Source organism: Pezoporus wallicus, unplaced genomic scaffold (genome assembly GCF_028554395.1).
Source record: "Pezoporus wallicus isolate ANWC-B61680 ecotype Strahan unplaced genomic scaffold, APGP_CSIRO_Pwel_v1 contig_13817, whole genome shotgun sequence".
Classification (NCBI taxonomy): Eukaryota; Metazoa; Chordata; class Aves; order Psittaciformes; family Psittacidae; genus Pezoporus; species Pezoporus wallicus.
Genome location: NW_026637726.1, coordinates 176,260 through 189,686, shown reverse-complemented (window position 1 = coordinate 189,686; position 13,427 = coordinate 176,260). Strand labels below are relative to the sequence as shown.

The 13,427-nt window shown below is 44.9% G+C and overlaps 1 protein-coding gene across 2 annotated transcripts; it reads left to right on the top strand.

Annotated features, from left to right (window-relative positions):
- Window positions 1–730: 730 nt before the first annotated feature.
- On the top strand, window positions 731–12,822 carry TAGLN3 (transgelin 3). 2 transcript variants are annotated; one of them, XM_057407401.1, is made up of 5 exons: window positions 731–1,102; window positions 1,534–1,715; window positions 2,550–2,724; window positions 7,852–7,954; window positions 12,268–12,822. In XM_057407401.1, the coding sequence occupies exons 2-5, from the start codon at window positions 1,536–1,538 to the stop codon at window positions 12,407–12,409; spliced, it is 600 nt and encodes a 199-aa protein (XP_057263384.1). In that variant the 5' UTR covers window positions 731–1,102; window positions 1,534–1,535; the 3' UTR covers window positions 12,410–12,822. The 2 variants fall into 2 exon arrangements, with proteins under 2 accessions (XP_057263384.1, XP_057263383.1); XM_057407400.1 differs by lacking the exon at window positions 731–1,102 and having other exon boundaries at window positions 1,358–1,715.
- Window positions 12,823–13,427: the final 605 nt, after the last annotated feature.

The following is a 13,427-nucleotide window of genomic DNA, read 5'->3' as shown; positions in this document are numbered from 1 at the left end:
CACTAAATGAAAAGCCTGTGGAGGACAACAATGAATTGGGTCATCTATTCAATTTTTCATCTCTTGAGTCTGCTCGAGCCCAGCAGCATCTGAAGCTGTTTATATCTTGGAATTCATGGTCTTAATAAAAGGTAAATCTGTGCAAATCAGACCAGATGAAAAAGTCTCTTGTCTTAACTTCCCTTCTCTACCCTCCCACCACTGCAGTGGTGTAATCAAAGTTTAAACTACCGTACGTGGCCACAGCTCCCTTGTTATCACTGGAGGTATGCTGACTCATACCATATGATCTCTGTGCTTGCTAGTTTTCTGTGATTTCCCCTTGGTTTTAGAGGTTCAAGTTGTTTTCTCAGGACACTATTACACTATCTCATAGTCAAATATATATGATGATAGGGTGATAACAATATTCTACTACTTCCCTTCTCTTCTTTGGCTTTTCATCCTGTTGCCCCCATGTTGAAACTTTTTATCAGCACTTGAACAGGGAGGGGGAGAAGTTAATTTCCATGCTCAAAGCCTGTTAGTGTGATGCAGAACAGAGAGAAAAAGGTTTTGCTTCTGCTTTGTGATTAAAAATAAACAAGCTGTGCAGTGTCCTGGTTTCAGCAGCAGTAATTTATGTTGCCTTCATTTGAGAGAATGCATCCCCTCCATTTGTATTTCTTATTGTCTGGGACTGGGATGCTCAGTGCAGTTTTAGGTTGATGCAGACTAGGAGGAGTAAAACTGAGCCTGTAGGGTGAGCAGCGCCAGGCTGAGGAAACATGCATGGAAATAGACTGCAGATGGGCGAGATAAACAGGATCCCCAGGCTGTGACTGAGTAGGCAGGCCTCTTTAATGGCTCTTAGCAACGCCCCTGCTTTGACCCTCCTCATATGCAAGGAAAATCAAATCAATACACTGTTCTTCAAACCACGATGCTGCAGCAGCAGCAGGGCATTGTGGCAGCCTTCGTCTCCTAAATTCATCAGCGCTTCTCACTTTGCCGATCTCTGGATACCCATCCCTGCATCTCTGCTGAGGAAGACCCTGACTGCATCTTTGATCGGATTGATTGAGCTCCCATGTACAGCCGCCTTCTTATTAGCAAGTCTTAGGTAGGCAATTTTAAAGTGCTTTTGGATTTGCCGGCAGCTTTGATGTTGATCTGAAAAGTCTATTGTATTCTCTGTAAACACAGCAGAAGCCTCTCTTTAAAACCTACTCTGTTTTAGATCTTGCTTTTCTTTTCCTGTTGTGGTGGTTGGGCAGGGGGGGACTGTTGTTTTTTTCCTTCTTTAAAGAAAAAAGAATGTTGTGGCTGATTTCTGCTTTTGGAAAAGGGTATTCCCTCTTTGATCCCTCCCCTGCTCTGCAGAACAGCTATAACCGGTGCCGTACAGTTACTTTCAGTGTTGATGAACATCTGTTCAACTGTCTAACGTACAGGGCAAGCTGCTCACCCTTTTATCCTTTCATTTTCCGGTGCGTTACTTCACAGCTGCAGATCTGGACTCTGCCCACTAAGAAAGTTCTGCTTTGGTTCCAGAGATGGCAAACAGGGGACCAAGCTATGGCTTAAGCCGAGAAGTTCAGGAAAAGATTGAACAGAAATATGACCCGGAGTTAGAGTCGAGGCTGGTGAACTGGATTATTGTACAGTGTGGAGAACAGATAGAGCACCCTCCTCCTGGCAGGCAACATTTTCAGACCTGGTTGATGGATGGAACGGTAAGTGGTTTGTCCAGTTATGCTCTTGCATGTGTTTGCATTCACAGTGTCCTCATTTTCTGTGTTCCTCTAGCTAAACTGGTCAGAGCTTACGGCCAGTGCAGAAATAGGTATGTTAGTATCTGATTTATCTTCTGTTGACCAGGAGTCTTAATCTCGGAAGGCAATTATTCTACCAGTGCAGTGTGATTAGTTCAGATTCTTGTGAGTCACGCATGTTATATATGAGTATGACTCACGCCTTCAGCCACCTTTTCTCATACAGTTAAATGAGATCTGCTTTAAAATCAGACATATACTTTTCCGGTTAAGAAACAATCAGTGTTGAGAAGGGAAAGGTTAAGAGGAAGGACTGGATTCTGTCAGAACTGTTTTCTCCTTGGGAACCAATTCTGCAGCTCAAACACTGTATTCCATTGGGTTATTGAACAACAGGCAGATGCTGCTGTTTGCAGTGGGCTGTAAGAATACGCTAATCGCTGAACCTCTGCCAAAGTGACTTTAACAATATTTCAATTGACATTGCTTATGTTTTTGGCACGGGCATGTGGTTTCTTCTCTGTCAGTTGTTATATAACCTTTACCAGTGATAACTCTGTTGTTCCTGGCAAGCAGATTAGGATTTATACGGTCAGGGTATTGCCATCAGTTAATGAAAGCTTTAATGTATTTCTAATATACTTTGATTATTATCAATTCACTCCTTTTGTTTTGAATTGAAGGGATTGTGTCCTTGGCCAGGTCAAAAGCATTTTGCAGCATCATTTCCTGTGCAGAAACTGCCTTCTAGCTTGGTGACTGCTTTCTAATTTTGTTTCTGTATTTCTCTCTCAGCTGTTATGCAAGCTAATAAACAGTTTACATCCAAAGGGAAACGAGCCCATTGCAAAGATCTCTGAGTCAAAAATGGCTTTTAAGCAGATGGAACAAATTTCTCAGTTCTTAAAAGCTGCTGAAATCTACGGAGTCAGAACAACAGATATTTTCCAGACAGTGGATTTATGGGAAGGTAACAATAATGAACTGGAAGTGATCTTGCAGTCTTCATTTGGCTTTGCTTTGATGTGTTGTGAACGGTGCATTTTGTCTAAGGCGTATTCTCTAATGTAATTATCTTTTGTTTCTGTTTGCCTTACCTTATTGCCATGTTCTTCCCGTGGTGCATTATCTCCTCTGAGGGTTTTATATTACCCTGAGGGCATAACGGAGCCTTTCCAAGCTTGTGTTATCCAAAAGCCCATCATTCTCATAGAAATCCACAGACCTAATAAAATCCATGTTCTCTATGCTAATTATTTCCAAGTAAATAGCTTCTACCAGCAAATATTGTAACCCCTCATTTTCTGGTGAGAAGATTTTATTGCAGTTTTCAAATTTAAGCAAAGCTTAAATTAGAGCTTTAAAATGCATTCCCAGGAGCATCTATGCCTCCCTGAAGCATATGAGGGCTTGTTTATGAATAGAGAGAAGTAAAACTCACTGCTACACCGTGTTAGCAGAGCATCTCTAAGGATACAGTCTTGTAAGAGAGGTCACTATGGCAACAGCAGAAATAATTCAGAGTACCCTGATGATTTTGCAGTAAGCCAGGTGAAGCCTATCTCCATCCAATGCTCGAAATGGAAACTGTGTGTTCTGGTTCCTGAGGAGCTGAGTCATTTGTGCATCTGTATGGCTGGGTTTGCCTGCTTCTGTGGTGCTGCATCCCTTCCTGGTGCGCTAACCAAATTCACTGTAGATGCTGCATCTCTCTGGACAAAGCAGTGCAAAATGCCTTGTGTGCAGGCTCAGAGCAAGGACAGCTGGAGGATAGTGAGAGGATCAGAAGTCTGCCATGAGAATGAAACAGTGGAAAGAGGAGAACAAACCCCTGGGAAAGCTGGTGGGCACAGTTTTGTGGGAGCACACATGGAGCAGAGTGGCGGGCTATGTGGAAGAGGTCACACCTCTGAAGGGCAGCTCAAGGAATGAGCTGAGGGTACTCTGTGGCTGGGTTAGAAGGGAAGGATGTACTGACAGCTGGAGTTACTGGGATCTGTAGTGTTCTTAGGGTGCCAGATTTGCGTGATAAACCTTCCCTTGGGTGCAAGGGCAGGATTGTTTCTTCCAGTTCACCCTTTAAGGTTTCATCCCGTCTACCTTTAAGTGTCTTAAAGGAAGGGATTTTCACTTCCCTGGCGTAACACCCTCCCACCCCTCAGCCTAGCATGCTGTTGAAAGAGAAGCTCTTGCAAGGGATGATAATAGCTCATTTCAGATGCTTTTCTTTGCAGTCTTTTGCATCTTATAATGGCTTCACAGCATGCAAATGAAAACGTGGTACAGAACAACTTGCTTTGAAGACAAAAAGCTGCTAATGATGGTGGTTCTCTCCTCATTTCCTTTCACTCATCACCTTTTCTCCACAAATGTAAGGGGAAAAGCTAGTAACTTCCAGAGGACAGGAAGTAAGGAACCAACTTGCTGCCGAGGAGGCAAACATGCAAGTCATCGCTCCGCTGTTATTTTAGGACTTACCAAAACTAAGCTGTGTCTCCCTTTTCATCCCTTCTGCTGCTCATTGCAGTGCCGAGATGAAACAGGATGTGTCTCCAGCAGGGACTCGCTGCAAGCTTTTTGTGTCTAACCGTAACTCTGACCTCTAGCATCTGTGCTGCTTCAGGGCTGAACCGTCTGAACCTGGATGCATTAGCTGGATAGAAAGGGCAGTCTCTTTTTCACTGTGTCATAATTACAGCACTCCTATAATTCACACCATAACCCCTTCAGAAACAGAGGAGATGTCAACGTGTGGTTATAAAGAGGGACATAACAGTATTTGTGAGTGAAAACCAGCTTTTCTCTGGCACTAGTTGAGTTGTTTTCTGAGAGCTTTTGCTTTGAATCGTAGTTATGGTTAATGAAAATGGTTTAGGATGCAATTTGCTGTTGGCTGTTTCCAACTCAGTCCCGTCTGGTGCATTTTCCTTCATCTCTGCAACTTCTTGGTCCAGAAGAAGTATTGCCTCTTTTGGTCCTTTCTTACATAAATGTTGTGTGCTGAGCAGCTTTCCCTAATCCGTCCCAAGATATTATATTCATTGTTTTTTACAGATACATCCCTGGTATATTTTGAGGCAAGGAGGAAGCAGATGTACCTCTGGGTTCTTGTTAATCTTTACTAAAAAGCATTTTAGGAATACTATGCCGAGCAGTTCTTGGTCTTTAACTTTGAAACTTCCTATTTCTGGTCCTGGAGGAGAAGGCCTTCCAACCAGGTTTCCCCAAAGAGAAAGGCTTAGCATAAGAGGTGAACAGAGGCTCCTTCCTCCTTGTCCAGGCAGTGCCAAGATCCTTGATGAGACAGTGCTATCCAAAGCGTACTGCAGAGGACACTGAAGATGCAGAAGGAATGCCATCAGCGTAGGTCCCTGCAGCATGATCCAGGGAGGCTGATGTGGGGGGCCAGGCAGGCAGCCCCAGTGGCTGTTGATGAACAAGTGCTGGAGCTGAGGAAAGGCACTGACTGCAGTTTCATAGAATCATAGAATAGATAGGGTTGGAAAGGACCTTAATATCATCTAGTTCCAACCCCTGTGCCATGGGCAGGGACACTGCAATGCCAGCCTTAGGACAATGTGTACGGTCCCTGCTGTCAGGCGCCCGCAGTGTGTGGTGGCTCTCACTTCATGCCTTTCTATGCTGGCCATTGGGCCCCATGCACCCTCTGCTGTAAGAGGGCAAACACCACAAGACCACATGGATTCGGGGTGTTCCCTCACCTGCAGCACCCCTCATACACAGCAGGAAGGCTCTGCAAAGCAGGGCAGTGGCTTTGTTTTGTCACATGGTGCTCAGCTCCCACTGGATCTATTTTTCCCTGCAGCGTCTCCCACTCGGCAATGACAAATAAAGCAGAGCTGAGTGCAGAGCGTGGAGGGGGGGAGCTGCCAGATGGCTCCATGGGGCCCGTCATTGTATTTTGCTACCCGTCTTTTGTTTCTTTCTCTTGTTTTCCGTGCTCGCTGTCATTATTCAGCTCATTCACTTTTAAACCCTTCTTCGCATCCCTCTTCATCCCAATCAAGCCACCGCGCTCCTTGTTATATGGGAGGCATCGCAAGGACGTTGTGCACGGCATCTGTTACAGCATATGGTACATCTGCTGCTTCGGGGAGCTCCGAGTGCTTCTCTGCCTCACCCTCTTCCATTGGTGCCTGTGTACGTGTGCATGTGTGGGATGTCAGCTCCTCAGCTGCCCTCTTAAGCAAGGACCCCGTCTGATGCACCCTGCATTAACAAATACAGTAAAACGAGGGTTCTGGGTAGCTGACAATTTATTGTCTGAGCAAATGGTCCCCTGCAGATAGGTTTCCTACAAACCATAATAGGCTGTATGACAGCCACAGTTGGAAGCTGCTAGACATTTTCAGCTTTAGGGTGCCTTCCTCACCTCAGCCAGTGTGTTATACAGTTAGGCTTGTACGAGTCAAAGCCTTGAACTGCATCTGCCTATAATGAGGGTGATGCACAGCATAAACACAGGATGTGCAAAGCTCGCTTCCCTCTGTGTTCCAGCTGGTCTGCAGGGATCTTCATTAATATTGCTCCACTGGAGGTAGTTCTGAAGTCTGTTTTCATCATCATGTCTCCAGGATCTAGAGTTAATTTAATGAGTTACCTCTTTTCCCATGTGAAGAGCCTACAGTCAAGATCAAATCTGTGAACCAGATAAATTACTTTAGGAAAGAGGAAGCACTGGAACCAAAAGGAAGGGAGGGGAGTCATGGAAACGCTTACGGAAGGATTTCAGAAGAAGGGAGAGGCAAAAGGCAGATTTCCAATAACTTACCACTTCACACGGTTGGAAATATGAGCTGCAGCTCATTTCTGCTAGGAAGTGTTCCAAAAGTTAACATATTGGGTAATGAGTTAGACCCTGCCTGGCTGATATCTCTATGTTCCTTCCCTTTTCACACCAAGTGACAAAGTGCAGGAGTTAGAACCAAGAAAAGAGGAGCAACCTTAACTTTATAAGATGTTCCATGTCTCCCTCGTTTTGTTTGCTGTTTGTTTGTTCAGCTTCTTGGAGGAAAGGGCAAAATATGAGCAAAAAGGAAAAGTTATTGATTATCCTCGTTTTTGAAGGGGAGGCAGGAGGAGTCAGGGTTTTTAAATGCAAACCCTATTGAAAATGAGCTTTGTATTGCAAAGATGTCAGATGCCCTTTTGGAAAGCTGGTGAATTTTCAGCCAGGTGGAAGGCTTGCCTCTAAGCAAGTGACAGGCAACTTCACCCTTCCCAATGCAGGTGGGATACATTATCTCCTCAGAAGCTTTTGTCTTGCTGTTGTTTATGGAGGTAACATTAAGAACTAGTGATGATCAGATCAGTAACTTCTACCTGGCTAAAGATGAGATGAGCCCTGACTTCTTGCAATGAGGAATGAAGTGAGGTAACATAAGTGAAAGATCTGGGTGCTGGATGGCAGGACCTGAAGGTATGAAACTGCAAAGCATCAGGTTTTGGCAGCCTGAGAAAGGAAGCCAGTAGGAGGGATTTGGGAGGTGATTTTATAGTTAAATTGGGAAGGGCTGATAGGAATTATCTGCACAGGAGCTCTCTGGGGCTGCTGTGAGGTCTGTTAGCAGAGGGACTGCCTGGAATTGCCAGGGATTAAATGGTGGGAGCAGTTTTACCAGGTTACAGGTGAAGAAACACACTGTTCTCCTAAAGATGCGTTTTACTGAGTCTATTTGTTGTTCTTTGTACACCAAAGTGATCTTTTATTCGGAGAAAATTTTGCCAGAAGGATTATCTGGAAGGATAGAATAGAATAGGGGAAGGCATTAAATAGAAAAGGAGGAAGGACAGAATAGAATGGGGGAAGCCATTAAAATAGGCAGAGGACTGGAAACCTGGGAATGTCAAGTTTAGCTTTAATGCTGTCCCTTTGATGACTTTTAATATGCTCTTGGACGTCGGTACCTCCATTTCAGCAATGGTAAAATAGCTTTTGTAATGCTATTAATGCAAGTTTGGGGGGGGGGGGGGCTGGAGGAGTTAGTTAATACATTGGATAAGGCTGTTAATTAGTGTGCCAAGCTATTCCTTGTGCATGGGTTTCCTGTATTCATTTCTCTGTCTGGCTTTCTAGGGAAGGACATGGCAGCAGTGCAGAGAACCTTAATGGCTCTAGGCAGTTTGGCAGTCACCAAGGATGACGGCTGCTACAAAGGAGATCCGTCCTGGTTTCACAGGTAAAGTCCAAAGCAGAGCTGCTCAGAGCTGCCTTCCCTGGGAAGCTGGTCATATTGTTGGGAAAAGAGGGGAAGAAACTTTCCAGTTTCCTTCTAAGGGAAAGATTGTCTTTCCAGAGCCTGGAGGAGGAAAGCCAAGACCCAACCAGGCAGCAACGTTTTCTACCCTTCAATGGTTCCCAGCTTTATCATTATCACTGCCAGCCCCATGTGTTACCATATCTTGTCAGCCTAGAGTAACACCCAGGAGGAGCCTTGTGGGAGCTGTTTAGCGCAGCCTTTTCTCATGTAACCAAGTCAGGCCACCTTACTTGTCTCTCCTGTCCCAGAGCTGGGACAGCATTACTGGTACCAGGAGTAAGGAGTGCATCGCCCGTGGCTCCAGCTCTGGTTTTCTCCTGGAGGCACTGCTTTTGAAGGAGGCTGTTCCAGGCTGTGCTGGTGTGGACATGTGCGTGCATGTGTGGGGACCCTCCTGGGTGGCTGGCTTTTGGTAGTGCACACAGGGAGGAGGATTGCAGCATCCTGCTCCAAGCACCTGTGGGGCTTATCCATCCTGCTTCATGAGGGGCCCACACTGATCGCTGAAGAAGAGATAATTCTCTTGTCCACTGATGTTATCCCTGATTCTTATTCACCAAAAGGAGGTCAATGATACTTAGGAAATTCAGCCACCAGTTTTGATGGCATTCATCTATTTAGTAGCTTCGGCTAATCCTCTGTATCTATTTATGAAGAAAAGGGAACAAAAATGGCAACAGCCATGCAGATAAGGGTGTCCTAAGAGTAGCTGGCAGGTAAAGGGTACCTTTGCCTCACATCAGATAACAGACAGAAAGGCTGATGAAGACATCGCTGTCATGGATGTCTGCAAACCCCAATATAACAACCCCTTTACCAAACAAAGAGAAGGGATGAAGCCTTTTCCCATATTTTAGCAAATCAAAATTAATTCATTTCCAGTCTTTTTTTTTCCCTTGGAGAGAGCCACTTCCCTATGGGGAGTTTTCTATCCTGGCCAAGCTGTTTATTTGCTTTAAAACTCCATTTGTTTCAGGTAGGGAGGCTGAGAAGGAGGGACAGAAAGAAAAGGAAATCTTCCCATGGTTAGTTAGCCCTCCTGCCTCACAGACATACTATTGACATGAGCTTCTGTCGTCCAAGGGTATTACTTATGCTGAGATGTCTGAAGAGTGTTAGCAAAATGAATTCTGGCTGCTTGTCTTTGGTGTCCTTGGCTTTTCGGATGTCAAGGTGAGGGTCAGCAGAAGGATAACAAACTTCACTTGGTTTGTCTTAAACCTTCACCTCATTTAACTGAGGCTAAGGGAGACTTGAGTTTTAGGAGAATAACTGCAAACTCCCATGCGTTCTTTATATGAAATTACTTTAACTTAATACAGTGCACGAATAGGTTTGTATTTATGGAATGTAATTGGGTTTAAAATTGGGTTCAAATCCAGTTCCATGCTTTAATATAAACCAGACATGAAATCACTATGACCCAGACAGGCTTATTCGTTTTGTGTAACTAAAGCAAAGTACTACATGGAAAAATTAATTTACATCTGGACTCCTAATTGTGGGTGGGAACAGTTTTCATTGGCATAAATGAAGATGTGATCACCTCCCTCCTCCCCTAGCTGTCTCTCCTGCCCGTGCTGCTTGGATATAGCCAACCCCTATCTATTGCAGTCCCTGTAATTCCATTTTGTTGCCACTGCCTTAAGGAAAACAGGTGTTATTTCTATAAGGAGATAGCATCTTGCAGATCAGGAGCTGTTTTCTGAGTACTTTACCCACCCCTTTAGGCAGTTCAAGCCCTCTCACTGCCACCCGGTATTAGTTGTGAGTCAGGGCTTTCAAGCTCATTCTTAATCTCCTTAAGTTAAATTGAAAGAAGTCAAGATTAAATGGAGTAACAGTATCCATGCAGGGATCTACAGTGATTAAGATACACTTGACCTAAGCTGTTTAGCTTTCCATTGTCAGTGTCTCACATACCCAGTCCCACCAGGCCTGATTCCCCTTTCCTTGTGTGCCCTAGCAAGGTTCATGGATCAGTGGCTATTTCCTATCTTATGGTTTGGCAACCACAAGCACTGGTGCCAAGTTGGCACAAAAAGTGAACACATCTGGTGGGCTCAGTCTGTGGTATGGGTGATGCCAGGTTATGGTAGACAGGCCAAACAGAACTTGATGTGGTGTAGGACACTGAGGGGAAAAGACTTGTTCTACAGTCTCAGTTAAAGCTATTTCTACCAAACTGAAAGCAAAATGTAAGTACATGTTCTTGTCTGCGAGACCGTTGTACAATGAATGTGGTGCTTACGATGGTTAAATAACAGTATATAATCCAAACTGTGTATTGAATTAATACTGTGGAATTATTCCACCACGTGGCTGAAAACTCTAGGAGAAAAGAGAAAGAAATAATAGAACCAGAGAACAGTTAGAGTTGGAAAGGACCTTAAGATCATCCAGTTCCAACCCCCCTGCCATGGGCAGGGACACCTCACACTAAACCATGGCACCCAAGGCTCTGTCCAGCCTGGCCTTGAACACCGCCAGGGATGGAGCATTCACAGCTTCCCTGGGCAGCCCATTCCAGTGCCTCAGCACCCTAACAGGAAAGAACTTCTTCCTTATATCCAATCTAAACTTCCCCTGTTTAAGTTTTAATCCATCACCCTTTGTCCTATCACTACAGTCCCTAATGAAGAGTCCCTCCCAAACATCCCTACAGGCCCCCTTCATGTACTGGAAGGCTGCAATACCGGATGAATGCGTTCCTGAGATTTTAATTTAAACCAAGGCAGACGCAGTGAACCTGGGATTCAATGAGGTAATAGGAGTAGGTCTAAAAACAGCCTCTCGTGGAGATCCTACAGTGTAAGTATTCTGGGAAAGAAATTAAGCAGCAGTGAGAGGGGGCTGCTTTCTGAGGCACCCACAGTTGTGTGTGCATCCCTCCAAAGCCTTGTGTGGGCTGCAGTATCTGAGAGCTGGACATGGGTTTCTCCAAGCCCTCTTATTAGTCTGTGTGTTCACACTGGATATCCATTGTGAAAAGTGATGGGTCAGCACTGATGTCCTGTGGCTCTTTCTCACCTCTCTGCTTTGCTGGGCTTTCATCCTGCAAGATCCTGAACACCCTGAGCCCAGCAAGGAGTTTAAGTGCTTCTGTGGACTCCAGCCAGGGTGTTCAGCATGGTGCAGGATCAGACCCCCATGGAGAGGATCATGTGGATGGTTTTCAATCACAGCAGGCCCCCTAATCTAGCAGTGGGGTGGGGAGAAACAGGGAGCTGTAACACTACATCGTATTGCAGGATAACCTGAACCCAGGATGGACAGACACAGCAGGGGCAAAGATTGTACCTGGGTGGGAGTTTGGTTGATTGAAGGCCTTTGGTCTGGAGCTCTGCTGGTTTATATGGCTTATTTGGCAGCAGCAGGGTGATCCTTCTTCCTTGTAAAAATCGCTTGTTTTCCCCACCTGTTACAAATGTAAGACTAATCCAGGATGAGCAGTTTATCTCAAGGCAGCACAGTACAAACTTCCATGCTTCTTTTTAACTCCCACTTTGAGCCCCAGTGCCATTTTCAGGGAAAAGGGGTTCCTTTTAAACTCCAACAAAGGTTTATGGATCCAAAGGGCTTTTGAGACCGGGGACACCAAACAAAACCGCTCAGTATGGTTTGACAGAAGATAAAGGACTGTTATGGAGTTAAGATGCAGGTCCAAAGGGTGAAGTCTATTGCTTAAAGGGGAGAGAGCTGGAAATGGCAACAGAGCAACTGTTCTGTCCAGCAGGCAACCATCATCTGCTCTGTCAAAATGAGCAAGTCACACCTCTGACCTCTTGTTTCTCTGGGTACATCCAGCTCCTATTTACTCCACTGAGTTAAATTATGCCTATTTTTACTGCTGCACTAGATGGGTATCAATCTGTATTATAGCACAGGTAAGCGTCTGTTGAGAGCTGTAGGGTTTAACACCAATTAACTCTTATCATGTGTGTTATATACAGCACTACGTATTTTACCTGTCATAGCTGCTGGGAAAGGCCTTTGGGTTCTGGAACAAGTGGTACAGTGAAAGCCTGAAGTGTTGTGGGTTTGACTACAGCATTACTCCTAACTGCAGGAAAGCAATTAGCCCAGCCAGTATTGTCCAGCCCACGGGATGGTGCAAATGAGATATTGCATTACGGGGGACGCATCTATTAACGCGAGCCAATATTTCATGATCCTTGGGGCACACGCAGAATGATGTGTGTATGTTGCCTTTTTTGTGTGTGTCTGGACAGGAAAGCACAGCAGAATCGACGAGGATTTTCAGAGGAGCAGCTTCGTCAGGGACAGAACGTTATAGGCCTTCAGATGGGCAGCAACAAAGGAGCATCGCAGTCGGGTATGACAGGCTATGGGATGCCAAGGCAGATTATCTGAAGCATCTCTGTAGAGAAAACGCTCCTTCTGCAGCATGGTCTGTTTAAAAAACAAGAAAAAGAGGAAAAAAAAAAAAGCTCATTATTTCCCTTTCTGCCTGGTTTTTAATAGTTAGTGCTCTCTGAGGTTTGGGGTATTTTGGGTTTGGTTCGTTTCATTTGCAGCTGCAAGAGTTCACCTAGGGGCTCTGGTTTCTTGTGGTGGTGTGTGTCAGTTCCCAGCACGTGCGCACTGCTGCCTCTCCTCCTTTTCACTTCTGAACTATGCAAAGAGAATTATTCTGTGTTTAATTTATTTGCAAAGCGTTCTCTTCCGTATTTGTCTCACACTGCACTTGTATTTCAACCGGTAACCTCGTTCTTCGATTCGGTGATGGTATTGTTTGACCTAAGAATAAAGATGAATTAAAGACACCACCTCTTAGGCTCATTATTTAAAGGGGGTAAAAGCAAAACCAGTCACCGCATGGTACAGTGCTGAGGAGTTAAGTGTTTTGAAGGGTCAGTCTTTCTCATCCCTAACTCTGAGTGACTCCCTGCTGCAGTCTTTACAGTCTGGGGTAATGTGCAATTTAGTGTTTGTCTAAAGGCACATCCAATGTGTTTTTCTAAACTAAGATGTATGCTTATCCATTGAGTTTGATTCCTGAAATCCCACCCAAATTAGGTCTGATTTCCATTGATCTAGTGTGCTGGGTTGACTGCAGCCAGCAAACTTGGGGATGGAGCTAAAATCAGTTTAATAAAGAAGGCAAAAGCTGTGTGCGAGGACAAAGCAAAATAAGGAATTAATTCCCCACTCCCACTGGCAGGCAGACGTTTAGCCCCTTCCTGGAAAGCAGGGCCTCAATATGCATGATGGGTACCTGTTACCTTAGATGTATCTCCTTCCTACTCCTTTTCCCCGAGTTTTGGTTGCTGACCATGACACCGTATGTATGGGATATCCCTTTGGTTAGTTGAGGTCAGTTGTTGAGGTCAGTTAGTTGAGGTCTCAGCTACAGGGGAAGGATGAGAAA